This window comes from Ambystoma mexicanum, chromosome 6q (assembly GCF_040938575.1).
Source record: "Ambystoma mexicanum isolate Mex_15411 chromosome 6q, UKY_AmexF1_1, whole genome shotgun sequence".
NCBI lineage: Eukaryota > Metazoa > Chordata > Amphibia > Caudata > Ambystomatidae > Ambystoma > Ambystoma mexicanum.
Genome location: NC_090937.1, coordinates 631547469 through 631568292, shown reverse-complemented (window position 1 = coordinate 631568292; position 20824 = coordinate 631547469). Strand labels below are relative to the sequence as shown.

Sequence of the window (20824 nt, the reverse complement as noted above, 5' to 3'; positions counted from 1 at the left end):
CATCCGCAATGTTCCCTGGGGAAGGTTATGAATAGAACAATGCCCATCCTTGGATGCCTTGCCTTCTATGTTCACCTCTCTGGCAGAGGACAGACTCTCCCCAAAATACACCCTGTGAATTTGTATTGTTCATCTTAGGGTCCAGAATTGAGTTAAATGCAAGGGGGTGCTCCTCTCCTATTAAAGGTGAAATGCCACAAGGGACCTTTCCATGTCAAGCCTGCTATAAGGAGTTATGTTGTTGTATCAAGTGCCCCTTGCTTATGACATCACTCCAAGGGAGTCTTGCTTTTACAAATTTGAAGAGACAGCAAAAGTAGGATAACCCTAACAGAAAATAAAAAGGTGGGACCCTTCTCTAGGCCTACCTTCCTTCTCTGGTTACTCTAAACATGCCCCCTTCCAATGCTCGCTAGCTTCAAAGGGACTCCAGTGATCAGACCCCTGGCGTGAGTCTAGTTGTATTATGTTAGTGATGCCTTTGAAGCATGGTTCCAAGGAGACCTTCTGATGGAAGGCCTGTGCCCTGAAAGGAGGGTGTTTCCCTTCCTGTTAGAGAACAAAGGATCAGCATCCTGGCTATTGATCCACATGGCAGCAATGGAGACTGACAGCCTAGACACCAATATAAATCAATTCTGTCATAGTGAATCCCTACTTACAGAGCTTACACTGGGGTGATATCAAATTACTGTTGACATATTATTGTGTGATTCCTGGCAAAACAGATATTTACAGATTTACACCCCCCGAACCCCCAGACTGTCTAGATAATCCAATCCTTTGAATTTACATAAGATTTGCAGAAAGTTATAATGCTACCTCTGCTGCTACCTCTGCTGCAGGGACTTGATGTCCCTTCAGCTGTCAGGTATGCAGGTGACCTTTGAACCTGCTTTGCCTGCCTCTGCAGTGCTGACACTGTAGATGTCCGGGGACTACTTACCGCAATGCACATGTGTGGACTATCATTTCAGCATTGGACCATTCTGAAAGGGGGGTCTAAATTCCGTGACAGAATTACCTGCATAATTTTAGCTTTAAACATCAAAAAATCTAAGGCTCTCACACCCTGGCAGATGTCATTCTGCCACAGATTGGCTCCAACTTCTGCTCCACCTTTTATAGGCTGCAAGTTGAAGAGGTTTCCAGGAAGGGGTCATACAAAATTGCAGCCTCCTGCACAGTGCATTGTGCCTTGTTCAAAAATAAATTATTGTAGTGATATGCTGGCTGGCTTGTGGATCTTTTCATGCAATTCATGCATCAGCGAGCATAGAATGGGCCATAACCATGTGTGCCCACTTTAGGCAGCTCTCTTGTGGGTTATTATGAGCTCTGGGCAGTACTGAAATACCGGATTTTCAATGACAGCATTGTGACCATATGTCCCCGTTTTAGACAGCTCTACCTCTAAGTTATAATGAGCTCTGGGCAGTACTGAAGTGCATGGTTTTCAATGACAGTGTTGAGACCAAGTGTCCACACTTTAGGCAGCTCCACCTGTGGTGATATCCAGGTGAATTTGGTGATATAAAATTCATCCACTTACAACTTAGGGAACTGTAATGGTCAGTTAAACTATGTTCCTGACTGATCTGAACATGTAATGAATTTAAAAGTTGTCAAACTGATTGAGAGTGAAATTAGGACTATGGATAATAAATTGCATGTTCATAACTACTATGCTTTCTGTGAATACGGCAGAAAATGTCCAAACAGTAACACAAAATGGTGCAGAGCCGGCTGTCATTTTATTTAATTCCCCATGATTATCTGAATCAAAAAATGTATATATTATGGCAGTTAGTAGTAAATCACAAAGTTTAGACACATAACTAGATTTTTGCCAGCATTTGACATGAAAACAAATGGGATTGCAATTGGAAGTTGCCATATGTCTGTTCCAGACTCTTAAACCAATCCTTAGAGAGAGGTGGTAGTTTGGAGGAGAAGGGTGACTGTGGAATCCCATTAGCAAGAACTCTTCCAGGGCACTCCCTAGGATTATAAACCTGGTGGTGTCATCACTGCTATATTAAGGGGATGCACTATGAGGAAGGGACATAGCTGCTGAAATATACCATCTGGGAGAGCTGCTGAAATTTACCATCTGACAGCTGCAAGGAAACACCAGAGGAGATTGCTGAGAGTGCATCTGGGTGGAGCTGTCTATTTCTGGAGAGGAATAAAAGCTGACCGGGTCCTATCGTGGAGTGCTGGGGGCCACCCTTGAAAGTGGAGTGACCAGACCTCTGCCCTATCTTTCCATAGGGTCCTGAAATGCAGCTGGATTTCCTAAATTTTAAACATAGGTTTTCTATGTAAGTAGAAGTGAACCCTTTGCAACCAAAAGTTGGGGGGGGATCTGCTGGCCTTTAATCCTTTCCCTTTATTTTGGGTGGCAGGTGGGCAAACTGTAGTCCCTTAGCCTAATTAAATAAAAATATGAATGTAATTAACTACGGGGTGATGTTTGTTAAAATTTGAAATTAACAAACTCATGCCCAAGTGTGTGCTGAAAAACTACAGCCTATAATTTAAATGGGTAATTCTTTTTGTCCTGTTGGCCAAGACTTCTTTAAGATAGAGGGCTGTCTTTGTTCTTAAATCAGTCCGATATTTTTGTCCAACCTTCCCCAACATGGGCCTTTCAGTGGAGGGGGGGGTCTGAAATCCAAAATTCTTCCGTCGTCCTAATTTTTCTGTCAGACTTCCCCAACCCAGACCAAAGCAGGAGGGATCTCAAAAACAAACTGCTACATCAACCTGTGTTTATTTTAAAGTGAAAGTATGAGTGAAATTATAATTTCCATGTGCATTTGTCCAGATTTGTAAAACTAAACTGTTGTCCTTATAAGCACGTAGGAACATCAAAATTGCTTAGCACTACATTTGTAATTGTTTCTGTTTACTGACCAGCTCCAATTATTCCTTGAATTGAAAATGATATAACGTACAGTGATTTGTGTGTCTCCCCGATTTGTGTGATTTATTTGTGTAACATGAAGCTGATTCTGAGCCGCAAAGAAGATGGCCAGTGTAGTTTGTGCAATTTATATTAACATCTAATTCATATAAACATAAATATATTTCCTGTACACTGGCAAAACTATTGGTTCATTGGAAGCTAAGGGGAGGGATCCAAAGGGTATTACATGAATTGGAGATATGTCTGAATAAAAAAATCCATTAAACCATTTGTTGTGTGACACCTTGTGTGGGGAGGGAAGGAACGCCCTGTGTTCAGGGTGGCCTCTCAATAAACTGTTACAGCTGTAAACATGTGTCCCCACTTTACGGAGCTCGACCTGGGAGTTATTCCGAGCTCTGGGTGGTACTGAAATGAGTGGGTTTCAATGACAGTCCAGTAACCATGTGTCCCCACTTTAGGCAGCTCTACCTGTGAGTTAATATGAGTTCTGAGCTGTACTGAAATGCATGGATTTCAATGACAGTGTTTTGACCATGCGCCCCCACTTTAATCAGCTCTACCTGTGAGTTAATATGAGCTCTGAGCTGTACTGAAATGCATGGATTTCAATGAAAGTGTTGTGACCATGCACCCCCACTTTAATCAGCTCTACCTGTGAGTTAATATGTGTTCTGAGCTGCACTGAAATGCATGGATTTCAATGAAAGTGTTGTGACCATGTGTCCCCACTTTAGGAAGCTCCACCTGTGAGTTATTATTTCAGCGTGGAAAGCTTTTATCTTGGCAGTTTCCCGTAGCCCGGCTTTCTATTGTTTATTCTCTATTAAGGTTAAGGATAAGCCTTGTATGTTTTCCGGGAACTGAAGTTTAAAAAAAAAAACATTTTGTTTCCAAATCAGATTTATGGAGTGGGTGCAGACGCTGGTGAATAGATGGCCTTCACCCTAGGGGCGAGGTTGGGGTGTTTTGATACCGATTGACCCCCGTGTGCTGAGTACAATGGAGGGCTTCATATCATCAGATATCGCCCTGGGTGGCAGAGCCCGTGTGAGAATAGTCGGTAATCATTACCGACATCAGCATGTGCGCTCCTCTGAATAAAACAAGAGGCGGGTTGAATTTGAAATCTCGCCGTGTAGTGAGTTTGTATTTTCATCAAATGAGTCTCTTTCATTGGATGATTTCTTTCTGAGATTCCAGGATAGCAAGAGTTCCTCTGTGTTAGCTTGGCATGTGAAGCCATCTACACTTAAAACAACATAAAGGAAAAAAAAAATTATTGTTCCCTGCTATGTCAATGCACTTGTGTCCTGATTTACCAAAGCATGTTTTAATGGGAAAACGCTTTGTAAATGATGCCCTTGCACACTGGCTAAGCTCTTAGAGCTGTAAACTTCAAGGCTCTTCAGAAAGTCTTCAAACTCTGCAGAAAGGGAGCTCTCCTTTCACGTGTTGGCACAATAGGGCTGATTCACAAGTATTTCAGGTGTGGGTGGATTGCAAACACATAGGTGTGCAGTGGCTAGGGTAACCAGATTGCGCGATTTTCCCGGGACAGTCCCCGAAAATCACCCTCCTTCCAGAACTACCGGGAATGTTTTAATTTTATAAGCCACGTCACGCCATTAGAAGGGTGTGTGGCTTTTCGAAATCCTGAAATCGGGCCCGGCGCAACTCTTCCTGCGTGTGAAAGGGGGCGTGAATTTTTTTCATGCCCCCATATCCTCCCCTTCTCTTCCTTGGCTGCTCTCCTCCAATGAGATGAGTGTGCCTGTGAGCACCCCCCGCCCATCCCCCACCCTCTGCAACAGGCCAGCGACATAGAAGTAGGACTACAATTTTATTTGGATTTACTTTAGACCTACTTCTATGTCTATGGCCTGTCCCGTTTTTTTTTTTCGTTTTTTTTAATCTGTTCACCCTAGCATTGGCTAATGTATCCCACAATGGATCCAGCTCTGCAAATTATACTTTAATGTTTTCACCTACATTTGAGACCATGACATGTCAAAAGTTGTGTGTTACGACCCTACCTTGCACAATCATCTGCTTAAGGTATGGAAAGGCTGCCAAGGGATGGAGAATGTTCCTGGCAGAAGTGACCATTCCTCCTAGCTTGCTTTGCAGGACAGGGAAACCCTGCAGAGGGGGTGACAAGGATGGCCACCTCTTTCTGTTAATCATGAATGCACTGTCACATGGAGGTGTCAGAATCTACGCTTTTCGGCTCCCACCGAGGAAAGCAGAGGTATTCCATGTCTTTTGAACGCTCAGCCACGTGGGGTGTGGGCCAGGCCGCCAATTAGTGAAACACAACAGTTTGGAACCAGTGGAGGGAACTGGTCTGGTAGGATGGAGCTGCTTCTTCTACAGTGCATTCCCCGGGCTTGAATGTGTATTGCATTCACATGCCACGATCTTCTTAATTTGATCTCCTTTTGCATCTAGAGTGGGCAACGTTGATACTCAGCTAGAGGAATACAGTTTAACAAAGACAATGGAAGGGGTTTTGCACTATTTGCTAAGTTCAGATTCTCAGCAGAAGCTACCAATAGAATCATGCCTTTGGCTTTCCAGGTGTGCCCTGATGCCGCCAAACTCAAATTGGACCAGTGCAGCTTGGAACTGTGTAACTGAACTACATAGAGTGTTTCACTAGTTTTGTGGTGAACGAGACATAGCAAATCAACCTCAGAGCAAATAATGTTTTGAGATGTTCAAACACTGAATCACTGCATATGAGAAATTACAGCGCTATCACATATAATCCTTCATATGTACTGATGTGAAAATATACAACATACTGTCAATGCCATCCCAGTGGGATCGATTCCTTCAGGATGTTCATTCTGAAAGGATGAGCCTCTGCTTGAAATTATGCTTTTAAGTGAGATGTGTCAGTACACGTATAACGTTCTTAGTTTGTTTTAATAGTTTGGTTATTGTTGATTTGTTTCAGTCTTGACAAATACCTCTGGAAGGCTCGCAAAACACGTGTTGCTGTTGCAAGAATTGCAATCAGACATGCATGCATTAATACAAATGTTTTCATCCGACTACATTATATTTTGTCCAAAAGTGAATTGCATGTTAAATTGGTTATGTTCATATTAGTGCACTCTTACCACTTAGGTGAAAGCAGTTATCTTTGGACAGTTATTTCCTTTGAACAGTGCCAATTTTCAGGAGTACTGGCGTCTCCTTGTACATCCTAAGTAATGTTGAGCAGCATTCACAGCTAAGAACAAAATGTGTGCCATGTATTGGGTATTAGCAGCGAAACATCCCCTTCTTTGGTATGTCTTACCGTGGTCTATCAATTACATTTGCACACCATTTGTCACTTTGCACCGTGATTTAGGGCCATTTAGCGAGATGCAAAAATACACTTTGCACCACTCTGTGAATCAGAGTGTTTGCTGTCAGTGCAAAGTCACTTTGCCCCTGATAATAAGCTGTCCAGACAAGTGGTCGACTGTAAATTGGGCGAAAGATAAATGGTCGACGTAATTTGGTCAAAAACCAAATGGTCGAATTTTTATTTTATTTATATTTTATTTTATATATTTTTTTGGTTTTCGTTTAGGGAAAAAAAAGGGTTTTTTTTAGAAAAAAAGGGGGCTTGGGGGACCCCCCCCCCCAAAAAAAAGGGGTGAAAATAATGGGGGACCCCCCTCCCCCCCAAAAAAGGGGTGAAAATAATAAAAAAAATTCGACCATTTGGCTTTCGACCAAATTGGTTCGACCATTTGTCCAGTCGACCAAATTTGTTCGACCAAATGTCTGGCAACCTGATAACAAAAGTCCATGAATCAGGCCCTTAATGTCAGGTACTAACAGCTCAGATGCCGGTAGCATGGGGTATTTGCCCTGTTGGTGAATGAGGGATTGCAGGGCAAAATCTGTCCAATGCGCAAGACTGAAGAAGAGAGGACGGCTGCCAGAGAGAATCAGTGGCCAATGCAGAAGAGATGAACCGTAGGAAAACGAGACAGATAGAAGAGAAATAGGATGCAGCAGGGACGCGCTCCTGGGCCACAGTGCATTGGGATCACAAACTGATAGGATATAGACGAAGAGAAAGTCTACTGGACAAACGTGAGAGCACGTGCATTGGCTGTTGAGAACACATCAAGGGGCTCTAATCTGCATGCAAAGTCCACAGACAGCTGGTGCCTTCATGGTGAAGAGGGGACATAGTAAAGGGCACAACTGAACTGTGGGAGAATTCAGTGAGCAGGGGAAAGAGATTGCACAAACACGAGGCTCCTTTGGAAAGGTACACCCTAGGGTAGTTTTCTAAAGGGAAAATCAAATGCAAAACAAATGAAAATTGCACATAAAATAAAGACTTGAAGATCAATAACGTAACTGCTACAAGAAAAAAAAAGATTTGGATGAAGTAAATACTACATTAAAAACAGACTGGTGGTTTTAACAATGATGTGTTGCATTACATAGTGCTTAATGCAGATGGATAATTTCTAAGCACTGTATATAATCAGTGCTATTATTAACCACTCCTGGTACTCGATGGATCAACCTCAGGGACACGAAGGGCTGCCTTGAAGTGACCAACGTATTCAATCCAGGTGTCACAACATCGTCCCATTCCTCGTGCAAGCATGTTGCATTTGAGCCAGTCGTATGAGCGTGATAACCACTAGGTTTCAGATGGAGGGAGGATGAGAATAGTGGCAGAAACTAGGAGCACCGAAGGATGACCATGGGGACCACTTAAGGCCCCTAGTCCCAGCGCCGGGGGCTCTGCCATTCCAAGTGGCTGGAGCAATTCCGCTAGTATGCTTAGGGTCACAAGGCTGGGGTCTGAGGTGCTTCCACAGTGAGGGCTTCTTCCTGAGGTGCCAAACTGAGCACTGATACATTAATAACCTTATTCAATGGGTGACAAGCAAAAAGCAGGGAGAATCTGGAATGACATGATGTGTAAAAACGTGATATTATTATTATTATTATTGTTATTATTATTATTATTATTAGAATTATTATTATTATTAGTATCATTATACACACAATTATTGTGGTATTGCAGCCAGAAATGCTATATCAATTAAACACAATTGCAATCATTAGAAGATGTGGGTGCATCTGACTGTGAGGTGCCAAAGTTTCCTTCGAGGGTGATATGCATCTTGTTTGATAATGTGGATATGTTGTTACACTTAAAAGCCTGGCCTTTAAATAGGTCTTCTTTTGTGGATTCCGTTTTGAATGTGCATGCTGATGACGTAACTGTGTCTTTGTTAATGTACCATACACGAAGCGATTTGTAGTGGACGTCATTGGTGTTCCTCTGCCCTAAATAGACCCCTGTGGGCTGAAAATATGCTATGAAAGAGATGGCAAGAAGTGGCAGAGGCATGTCTGCCTCAGTGGGCTTCATCAGCTGGGTGTCATGAGAGCCGATTGGCCAATCTAGTCTATTCTAGTCAGCCAATCTGTACAGCGAGAGAGAAGGATGCAAAGGAAATGCTTCTCACCATAACTTGGCTTCCCGTGATTGTATAGGTAACCCCTGGCAATGAGATTCCATCATTTGTCAGGCAGGGACCAATCATATGAAAGCCTGTCTAAGACCGCCAAGTCTGGCATGAGCTGCCATGTGCCACTGATGCAGTCCTGTGAGGCAAAAGGGTGATGGTGTTGCTACTTATATTACAAAAAAGGTCTCACATTTTGGGCCAACTTTTCCTCTCTCGAAATGTACGTAAGCTACAGAAAATGTCATCACTGTATTTAAAGTGCTTTATTCTGGATTCCTTCTGTTTCTAAACACTGTAAAATAGGGGTTCTTCCCTCCCAATTAAATGGTATTCAATGATTGACCTTGGAAGGATGAAGGGATAAGTGCACACTGACGCCATACAAATCTGTGCCCTGCACGTTAAATACAGATGTGTAGGATGAGAGCTGAATTCATTGAGGTATCTTGAAAGAGTATTTGTATTTTAACATCTGCAGAGTTCTAGCAAACTTCTTTTGAAACCACCAATGTGCAAATCAAATTGGTGTTGCGTTAATGAAGCTTAATCACTGTCGAGAAACACGTTTAATGTTTCGACTCAAGGTATCCAGTCCACATGTAACCATGTTAGTACCTGCTTTGAACAAAAGCATTACAGGCATTAGTTAGAATTTGATTTCTCTTGAGGCAGGTCAAGGGTCTATCTGGACAGGTTCAGTCCATCTACTTCGTTAGCATCAATTACACCTCTTAATTACATAATAGACAGTCTTGTAAGTTTGTCCATACCAGTATAATCATTAAAGTTGCTATTGCTCATGCATATGTTTTTTATTTGTTACAAGAATTTGAAAAAAATGTGCACCATATTGCTACTTTACAAATGTTCACTCATGGTATTTTTTTAAAATGTTTTTCAGGATTAAATTCTGAACTGACGTACAGTATTTCATCTGGGGATAGCCTTGGCCATTTTGCCATCAATAAAAATGGAATTCTAAGCATCAAGCAGCCCTTGGACCGGGAGAGCCAGTCTTTTTACAGTCTAGTTGTTCAGGTGCAGGACATGGCACCCCCTCCAGCTTTCAGATATACAAGCACAGCTCAGGTATCCATCATTCTCCTCGATGTAAATGACAACCCGCCAAGCTTCATCTCTCCAAAGGTGACCTATATCCAGGAAAATACACCAATTGATACCATTGTATTTAAAGCACAAGCGACTGATGCCGACAGTGGCCCAAACAGTTATGTTGAATATACACTTCTGAGCCCACTGGAAGACAAGTTCAGCATTGGAACCATTGACGGAGAAGTCAGACTCACTGGCGAACTTGACAGAGAGAAAGTTTCCAACTACACATTGACGATGATAGCTAAAGACAAAGGGGAACCATCTCTGTCCTCTTCTACAGATGTGATGATCCTAGTCCTTGACATCAATGATAACAGTCCATTGTTTGCACAAAGCCAATATAATGTGGAAGTAAGTGAGAACACATTAACTGGAACTGATCTCATTGAAGTTGTTGCCTGGGATGCAGACGAAGGCACCAATGGCCAAGTCCGGTATGGAATCGTCAAGGGTAATGGCAACAATGAGTTCCGTATTGATTCAGTAACGGGGGTCATATCGATAGCCAAGCCTCTGGATCGAGAGATGACACCATTGTACTTGCTGACGCTCCAATCAACTGATCGTGGGAGCAGCCCTCGGACTGATACGGCCACAGTTAGCATTGCCCTAACAGATATCAATGATGTCATTCCTACTTTTGAGCTGTCGCCTTACTCAGTGAATGTCCCGGAAAATATACAAATACTGCCAAAAGTCATTCTTCAGGTAAGCACACACAGAATTATACACATGTGGGATCCTTCATTAACTAATTATGTTCATAGTTACATTATTATGGCACAAGTCACCAATGTACGTTAAAGAACATGCTTGTTTTCCTTTAAGGTCCTAAGAAAGCAGCACATATTGAATTTATTGTGGTCCTTTTCAATGCAGTTCTTTTGTATTTTAAATGTGAATTCCCCAAACCATGCCTGCCATCCAATAAATCTTCAGTATAACTGGACAAACAGATACTGATTAGACAAGGAAGGCTCTAGGAAGGTGCCATATGCCATTGGAGCTTAGAATGTTTAATGAAGCAGAAGGTTTAAGTAGATTTGCAACTGTTAATCCTGAATCGAAATTTAGATTGTTAATTAGGCAACCTGTTTTAGTGGTTATATCCTTTTCATATTGCATCATTCTACTAATTACTATTAATAACTCTCATGTGTCTCCCATGTCTATTAAAAAAGGCACACCTAGCTCCAGCAAATGTCCCCAGCGTGGAGCAGGACTTCTCCAGCTGGGTGGACTATTGCCTGTTTTCATTAAAACAATTTCCAAGATAATCCTGATATGTAAACCGTTGCAAAGGGTGGCCCTCCACTGTGATATTTAAGCTACACTGCTTAGAGTACTTGAGCTTAAAGAACAGACACTTGTTTTACCAATATTACCAACATTAATGGTCAAATCAAGATCAGCAAAATGTTAACAAAGATTGTGAACTGGGTTTCCCATCCCTTTAAGATGAGTAGCAATACCCTGGAGATGGAGGGGGATGCCGATTTTATTCATACATCAATATTCAAAACGACTCAGGTAGTTTGGCAAAAGGGGAGTCTGCTTTATTAACAAGTATATAAAACATGCAGTACAACGAACATCAGCATTCGTTCGGTCCTCTTACTGGACTCATTTTAGTAGAAACTGAGGTTATATTGCATAAAGTCGTCAACAGTGACGTATTGACCTGTGTCACTACCTACATGGCAAACCACAAACAACTATTGGAGGGAGTGACTGGCTCTAAGTGAATATCTAGTATAAGTTCCATATCTGTATAGAACCGTGAAGGAGAGTCATAGGGCACTTAACATCAGGTGGGGCAACTAAGCTCTCCCCTCAAAATGGCCACTATGAATGTCACTAAATGCACGACGTTCCATTGGCTACACAAACTATAGGACCCTAGATTACACGGTCCTCTACAATTGGTTGCTTCTAGCCCCCGTCAGTACTTTTCCACCTACGTCTAGCAGCATGCAGACTGAATGTCCAGGTGCTGGTGGGCTCGTTATAACACTAGCTTCCCACCAATTAATATATCAATCCATCATCAGCTCAATGGTCCAGTGTCAATTAGTGCTTTGAAGTTTGGCCTTGAGTTTGTACTGTGCTATGAGAAGAGTGAAGGCACACACTGTCCTTGTGCGTAGGTGTGACCACCTCAATCTTCCAATTTCTTCCTTCCACGTGACTGAACACCATGAAATTGAACCTTTTTATGTATTTAATATTTTTTTAACAGTCCTCTGACGTCTTTAGTTTTGCTCAAGCCTTCTGAACAGGAGCCTATTGTTCCTTCATACCATTTGTATCCAATGTCAGCCAATTCCTGTTTCATAAGACTTTGGCTTCTTGGCTCATCCAACTCCTTCTATTGAGATTCATTTGTAATTAAAAAATGCTTTTAACAGTGACACACTGAAGTGAGGCCTTCTTGTTCATGTTCAGCACTGCTTTATAATGCGTAGTGGAAACATCCATCTTGTATTTGTCCATATGCATCTATATATATATTTCTGAGGCTTGTGGAATCTGCTTAGATCACATGCTGTGCATAAGCCGACATCTAGTGGAAGCTGCGGAGTATTACAGTTTGTTTTTCGAAACTCGAAAATGGGCGTCGACACAGGCGTGCCAGTAATACTATCCCTAGTGTGACGTCCACTGTACCCAAGATCCCTCACGCGTCTGGGATCCTCAGATTGTTTTTTTCCGCCATACTGGTCGGAAGCATCTTGCGGAGTCCCCTGGCCTTAGCCATACTTTTGCTAATTATTGCAATTTAAAATTATTTATTTACATCCTTCCCCACCCCAACGTCGACCATCGACACTCGACGACGGCTGGAGAAGACATCGACCGTCGGCTGCTGCACGACGGATCTGGGCCTCGGAAGGCCGCTGGCCTCGGCCCGGGCCTAGTAGGCCGCTGGCCTCGGCCCTGCAAGTAGGGAGAGTGGGGGGTGGTACATACTCTTCACTCTTGGTATATAGGTACACCTTATATATTTCCAACACTTACCAGCCCGCTGCCTCAAGGTGCGTATGGAGGGTACCCCTTTCCAATTCTGCCCCAAGTGCAACCGCAAATACCCTTGGGTCGACAGGCACGCCACGTGCAATCTCTGCTTGCCGAGGGACCACCCCGAAACGAACTGCAGAGCGTGTAGTAGGTTTAAACCTAAAACACTTAAGGACCGTTCGACAAAGCGTTGGGCCCACCACGCCAGGCAGGCAGCCATGGCAGCGGAGGGCGCCTTCAGCGATGGCAGCGACGCCGTACTTTCGGACGGCGAGGGCATTACGGCGTCGAAAGACTGCCGAGCGCAGGTCCCCGACCTCGGAAGGTTGTCCGGCAGGGCGGCTATGGGGAAGACCCCCGGCGACGCAAGCGCTACACACCCTACACACACTAAGCACACAAAGTCCAACCGAACCTCGACGACGTCGACTTCTCGGAAAGAGACACGGATAGAACGGTCCGACTCGGTGTCCTCTGGGCGCTCTCGATCAAGATCGCCTCATGACGCAAGGCAATCATCCACTCTTGCCAAGAGTGCCTCGCTCCCTAGATTAACGGAAGTTCGATCGTCGGAAGACGAAGACGACTTCCACCCCCAGGCCGCGCTCCAAGAGACCGAGAGCGCAGTTAACACCAGCGAGGCCCCACGCTCGAAGCAAGATACCTCTCCCGACCCTCGGCGCCAGGCGTCGAAAGTCTCTGGGGCCTCCAAGGGGCAGGGAAATTTTTTTTCCACGCACGGGGAGGGAGGGAAACAGCGGAAAGCTCAGCCTTCCACTCCTATAAGACCATCCTTCCACCCCAAGCAGACAGATAAACATAAATCTACTGGGACATCAACATCCAGCAAGGGTACCCTTGATAAGTCCTCTAAGTTGCCTACTAAAGTCATACCCTGTTCCAAAGAATGGTCCAGTGAGGACATAGACAGGGTCATGTCAAGGATGTCTTCCTTAGCTGATTTTTATGACAAAAACCCAGAACATTTCCTTTCGTATGACCCTCAAGGGGCCACACCCTCAGGCTCCTCTGATCCTATCCCCCTAAGTAAAAAGGCCCGGGTCGAAAGACCTGACCCCTTCGAGGTGCAGCCTTACTCTACTCCATACTCTACTCCACACCCTAGATACCAAGGAAAACCTTTCCCTCAAGAGGACCAGGAGTTTACAATTATGGAGGAACGAACCGGGTCTGAATACTATGCGGAGGATGAGGACCTGGAGGAGGTAGAAGATGAGCAGGAAATTTACAGAGTAGATTCCCCGGTAGAGAGCGAAGCCCCAGTTACCGACTCGCCAGTTGATAACCAACCCCTCCTTAATGAAGTTCTCGCTCGCGCAGCAGAACATTTTCACATCGACACCCACGGTGTACAGGAGGAAAGGGACTTCGCAGAAGAGTTGGTGGGAGAGAGGAGGCCGGTCGCTCAGACCATCCCTATCCTTAAATCCATCCAACGTAGAATAGATCCATCCCTGGTAAATCCTAACCTCACCAGAGCCGTCAACCCCAGAGTCGAAAAACTTTTTCGGGCAGCCCAGTGTGACCCTCTTTATATAAGAGGTCATCTTAAACCAGACTCCCTAGTGGTTACCAACACTCGGAAGAGGGCTGGGACACCCTTATCGTCGTCAGAAGCTCCTCCCGACAAGGAGAGCAAAAGACTGTACGGGTTTGGCAGGAAGGTAGACTCAACGTCCGCCTACCAAGCAAGGATTGCAAACTCCACCACCCTGTTGGTAAGTTACAACTGCCATCAATGGGAAGAGGTCGCGGCGCTCATAGCCTCTGCTCCTGAACCGTTAAAGGGCCAGTTGGCTCGGATCTCGGCAGAAGGGAGAGCCGTGTCTGGTTGCATATTAAAAGCAACTTTCGACGCTGCAGACAACGCAGGAAGATTGATAGCAGAAGGTACTGTTATCAAGAGACATGCGTGGTTACGGCAGTCGGGGTTCAAAACAGAAACACAGGCTTCATTAATAGACAAGCCGGTGGAACCAGATCTATTGTTTGGGAAAGCGGTCGAAGACGCACTTAAGAATGCCAAGGACGAGTACGAGACTCTCAAATCCCTTGGCCATCTTACCAACAAACCCCCGAACCAGAGGGGGAACAGTAATTTTCGTCGCCCACGCGGCCAAAATTCACAAAGAGGCAACTATGCCCAAGGACAGGGTACACAATGGAACAACAACCAGCAGTCTACCCAAAGTTACAGCAAGGGTAACAAGAGAGGTCGTGGAAGAGGCAGAGGCAGCCCCAACAAGGGAGGTGGCACGCCTCCGCCAAAGCAGTGACGCTCAGTTCAGGGTCCCTTCTCACGCAACCCCAGTAGGGGGACGCATTTCCAACTTCACCCAGGCTTGGGAAGGGATCACCTCAGACAGATGGGTGCTGTCAACAGTGTCCACAGGATATTGTATAGAATTACTGCAGCGTCCCCGGAACCACCCTCCACGACAAAGAATACACTCCTTAGAACATCAGAAGATCCTTCTCGAGGAGATCGCCATTCTGCTAGAAAAGGACGCGATAGAACTCGTCCCAGGACACCAGGTAAACAAGGGTATCTATTCAACTTACTTCCTTGTGCCAAAGAAAGATTTGACAATGCGCCCAGTATTGGACCTACGGCCTGCCAACAAGTATGTCAAGCCCCAAAAATTCCGTATGACCACGCTACAAGAGGTAATCCCCCTCCTAAAAAAGGGGGACTACATGGCAACCTTGGATATGAAAGATGCTTATTTTCATATTTCCATGCTCCCAGCGCACAAAAAATACTTGCGCTTCAAAGTGGACAGTCGCCACTACCAATTCAAGGTACTGCCCTTCGGGATAGCTTCAGCACCAAGGGTATTCACCAAGGTACTGGCGGTGGCAGCTGCACACCTACGCAGGGAGGCAATCCCAGTGTACCCTTATCTGGACGACTGGCTCATAACGGGGGAAACCCCAAGAATTTGCAGGTCAAACATTCAGAGGACTATCGACCTCCTCCACGAATTAGGCTTCTCTATCAACGAGAAGAAGTCAAGTCTGGTGCCAAGCACCTCAAAACAGTTCCTAGGAGCAATCCTAGATACTCAGAAAGGGTTGACCTTCCCCTCGGAAGAGAGAATTCGGAATATACTACTGCAAATTCCACATTATCAGTCAGGTCAACAAATAACGGTACGCAAAGCAATGCGGTTACTGGGCATGATGGCGTCATGCATTTACCTGGTCCCCCACGCGCGTCTGCGCATGTGTCCCATGCAGGAATGGTTGGCGAAACAGTGGTCTCAGGCAAGTGGTCAGTGGGACGATCTAGTGGTCGTTTCGCCAACACTCGTACAGAGCTTACACTGGTGGACAAAAGAGAATCTCGCAAGGGGAAAACCCTTTTACGATCCCGAAGTACAAGCAGTGGTAACTACAGATGCTTGCCTGACTGGGTGGGGAGCTCACCATCTCCACCACACAGCTCAGGGTCTCTGGTCTCACTCAGTAGCCAAGAACCACATCAACCTGCTAGAGCTTCTGGCAGTATTCCGAGCGCTTCGGGCGTTCGAGCCCCATCTACTAAACTTGTCGGTGCAGATCCGGACGGACAGCACGACAGCCATGTTCTATCTGAACAAACAAGGAGGGACTCGTTCGCCAAATCTGTTCAAGCTTGCCCAGGAAATCTGGATATGGGCACTCAGACGGAACATCTTCCTATCAGCACAACATGTTCCAGGGGAGCTCAATTCCCTAGCGGATGCCCTAAGCAGAGACTCCCTCCCAGAAGAACACGAATGGGTCCTTCACAGAGAGATCGTAGAAGATCTCTTCTCTCAGTGGGGTTTCCCCACTATAGACCTATTCGCCACAAGCGAAAACAGACAATGCCCAGGATTTGCATCCAGGTTCCCCCAGCCAGACTCCCAAGGGAACGCCCTGTGGATGAACTGGTCAGGGATGTTTGTGTACGCTTTTCCACCAACTCCTCTCATCAGGAAGGTGGTGTACAAGATGAACAAGGAATCGATGACGCTCATCCTAGTTGCTCCCATGTGGGCGAGACAACCATGGTTTCCACACCTACGCAGGATGGCGCTGTGCGAGCCCATCAAACTCCCAGCCTGGTACAACCTACTGTCCCAGCAACAAGGTCAAACAGTGCACCAGGAACCCAACTCAATGAACCTGGCAGCATGGCTCCTGAGGTCATAGAGTTTGGCCATCTCAATTTACCACAGAGGTGTATGGACATCCTAAAAGAATCCAGGAAACCAAACACAAGGCACTGTTACTTTGTCAAGTGGAAGAGATTTGTTATTTGGTGCCAGAATAAACAAATCAACCCAGTTGATTGCACTCCTTCCAACGTGGTAACATACATGCTCCACCTGCTGGACGCAGGTTTGGTTTTTAACTCTCTGAAAGTACACCTGGCAGCCCTCTCGGCTTACACCACATCCCATAACAAAGTATCGTGGTGGAAAGTACCAGTAGTTAAAGCCTTCATGGAAGGAGTAAAGAGACTTCACCCTCCTATTTCGAACCCACCGCCAGGATGGGACCTCAATGTGGTGCTAGCTAAGCTCATGGGCCCCCCTTTCGAACCCATGCATAAAAGTAGTCTCAAACACCTGACTTATAAAACGGCCTTCTTAGTAGCCATTACCTCCATAAGAAGGGTCAGTGAAATTCAGGCTCTGTCAGTGCAGGATCCTTTCTTTATTATCCACAAAGACAAACTGGTTTTACGCACACACCCTAGGTTTTCACCTAAATTTATATCTAAATTCCATGTAAACCAGTCCATCGAGCTTCCGGCTTTCTTCCAGAACCCGCAAAGCTCGGCTGAGGTGAAACTACACACCCTTGATGTGCGTAGGGCGGTCCTCTACTATGTAAATTAAACCAGACCGCTAAGAAAAACAGATCAACTGTTTGTCTCCGTAGCTACAGGCAGAGAGGGGGATCGCGTCTCTAAAGGCGCGATCTCGAAGTGGATTATCAACTGTATACAGCTGTGTTACTCTCTTTCTGGAAAAACTCTGCCTTTTACGCCAAGGGCCCATTCTACTAGAGGCATTGGTGCCACTCTGGCTTTCATTGCAAATGTTCCCCTCGACACCATTTGCAAAGCAGCTACTTGGAGCTCTATTCACACTTTTACTCAGCATTACTGCATTGACACTCATTCCAAGACAGATACACAAGTGGGACAAGCGGTTCTAAGACACCTGTTTGCTCATGACCCTTCTCACATCCCACCTCCTTCTTCGGGTACTGCTCGCTAATCTATGCACAGCATGTGATCTAAGCAGATTCCACAAGCCTCAGAAGGGATACATTACTCACCGTAATCGTATTTCTGATGCTTGTATCTGCTTAGATTCACATGCGACCCACCCTTCCTCCCCTCCGAGAGAAGGCGCATGTTTACTTGTAGTCTTACCTTTCTGTCTATCTGCTTGGATTATCTGTACTCACGCTACTCCTCATGCTTCCTCATGTCAGAAAAAATACAATCTGAGGATCCCAGACGCGTGAGGGATCTTGGGTACAGTGGACGTCACACTAGGGATAGTATTACTGGCACGCCTGTGTCGACGCCCATTTTCGAGTTTCGAAAAACAAACTGTAATACTCCGCAGCTTCCACTAGATGTCGGCCTATGCACAGCATGTGAATCTAAGCAGATACAAGCATCAGAAATACGATTACGGTGAGTAATGTATCCCATATATATATATATATATATATATATATATATATATATATATATATTGGCGCTTGCCACAATCTATTTACTATAAAGCTTGAAGCTAACTTTCAAGATTACTTTGCTGCTTGCGTATCTGTGGCATCTGTACAAGTATAAACTAGCTCAATGTCTCCATCTATGTCTGTGGCATAAGTTTCTTCACCTTGATCCCAAGATGTAACTTATCCTTGGTACTTTCTTGATGCTCTATAGAATATCTACATTCTCTGGTTCCTGCATTTCTTCGGTGTGTGTCATCTCTTTTGGTGTGACGTCACCATTTATCCTTGCCTTTCATCTGTTCTGCTTCTTCAGAAATCTCATTCAAATGACCATCATATTGTCTTGCATGCAGGTATGGTTTTCTCAATGGGTACCTTGCCTCCCAGATTCTCTTAGATAGTGGTACTCTAATGGGTACTGCACAGAGTCCACGCTCTTCTCTTTGCTGGTTCAACTGTTCTGCATATGTCACATACTTTGGTTCCTACTCTATAGGTAATAAGGGCGAGGCTGTTGGGGGGGTGGTTGGCTCCTCCTCTACACTTGCTAAACGGTTTTTTAGCCCACGTGGAGTTGTGGACAGCAGGACTGCATCAACTGAGTAGAGGAGAGCAGGATATTTGTCGTGTCCCATCTTTGGGCAAGCCACACTGTTCTCACTCAGTGAGGCTATAATACCTTCCATTTAAATACAACATAATAAAGGAGCAAGGGCGCATCCCTGTCAAACTCCCCTGTAAGTGGGTGATTTTCCTTGTTTCCTTCCGGGCAACATCCTTCTGTTTCTTCGTCTGACTCATGTCAATTTTTATCTTGGTTTTCTTGTGCACAATTATCCTCTAAAACAGCTTGTACATCCTATGTCGCAGATCGGTTATCACTGGACATGTCAGGACAATCTTGTGTTTGTCTTGAAGAAGCTTGTATTGCAAGCAACTGCTTGCCTGCAAATTAAGACTGCTATCATGGATTCATTCTTCTATATCGCCATCCATGGGTGTGGTTCTTAGATGAGACTCAATGTCAAGGCTTTTAATCGAACAGTGGGCCTCATTACGACCCTGGCGGAAATCGCGGTGCAAAATGCACCATGGAGCACGGCGGAAAGCTGCCGATAGCGCCATGGGGGTTGGCGGATTTTCCACCCCATTCCGACCTTGGCGGGGCGGTAAATCCCCATCCACCATTTTACCCTTCCCCATTCCCATTTTTGCCCCATAGGGTATAATGGGAGTGGGGAAGGCGTTAATTACGCCACCGTTAAATACGGTGGCGTAATTAACAACAAGGTCCCGTAGCGCCATGGATTTCTCCGCCCGGAAAAACCAGGCGGAAAACGCTCCATGGCGCTACGGGAACTCGTAGTAGGGCGGACGGGTCCGCCGCGAATAACGCTGGCGTAAACCCACTCCGCCAGGGTCGTAATGAGGCCCAGTGTCTTCAACATGTATGCTTTGTGTATCTAGTCCCCTACAAACACCCTATCAAGTATAGCCAGCCTCTCTCTGTACACTGACAGATAGGTTATTCACTACCTGATTCCCCATATAAGAGTGAGTAGTGATTAGTCCTCATGGGCATCTTCCCATGACTGCCTCTATAGAGGCGACACACCTGTGGAAGAATGAGGAATAGATCAAACTTGCTTAGTGATTAATAAAGAGGTCCATCCATACACAGCCCCCGACAATGTGCAATTCTGAACACCTTGTTCAATGTTGCCATTAATCTTTCTGCATTGCTGTTGGCACATGGTCACATCAGGGTGCTTCTTTGATGGCAAATTCCTCTGCAAAACACAACACCTACAAGAGACACTTATTTCTCAGCTGTAGCCATCTATTCCTCTGCCACCATTCAAAACATTTGCATGCTCAACACACCAATTGCTTGGGAGGAGAGTCACACTTTCTCATTAAATATATTTTATTAATTGATCATACCATACAAAAATATATATACACATCAGAATTCACAAATCTAAAACATGGGTGTACAAACCTCATACAATATAACTCAGTAATTAAACAGACACTAAGTGTGGGGTTAGTAAAGTGTGCTGCTATTTAATTTAATCCAACACAACCCCGGAAATTCAGCAATCACATTTCAAGCAAGTCCACCTTAACTATACACCCTCTGTTGCAGAGCGTATGACAACAATGATAAAATCACAGATGACATCCCTGATGACATCCCCGACGACATCATTGATGACATCACTGATGACATTACTAATTACATCATACATGATATCACTGATGAGATGGATATTTACATCAAATATGACATTACTGATTACATACGTAACAATATTTTTGTTCAATTCTTTGGATAAATAATTTATACTATTAAACTTAACAATAATAACAACATGATATTGAACAAAACACTGATTCAGAGGTATGATATGATCATGTGTGGCGCATTCATGTGTAGTGCTTATTAACTTACAAACTTTCAAATACAACTCTGTAATGTTATACAAATGGTTTGCATTTCATG

The 20824-nt window shown here is 44.7% G+C and overlaps 1 protein-coding gene across 1 annotated transcript in view; it reads left to right on the top strand.

The window, feature by feature from the left end:
- The window catches only part of FAT4 (FAT atypical cadherin 4), a 438908-nt gene that overhangs the window by 284415 nt on the left and 133669 nt on the right, over positions 1-20824 (top strand). The window contains exon 5 of the mRNA XM_069631121.1: positions 9341-10263. Coding sequence (XP_069487222.1) covers positions 9341-10263 — 923 coding nt within the window. The remainder of the gene's footprint in view (positions 1-9340; positions 10264-20824) is intronic.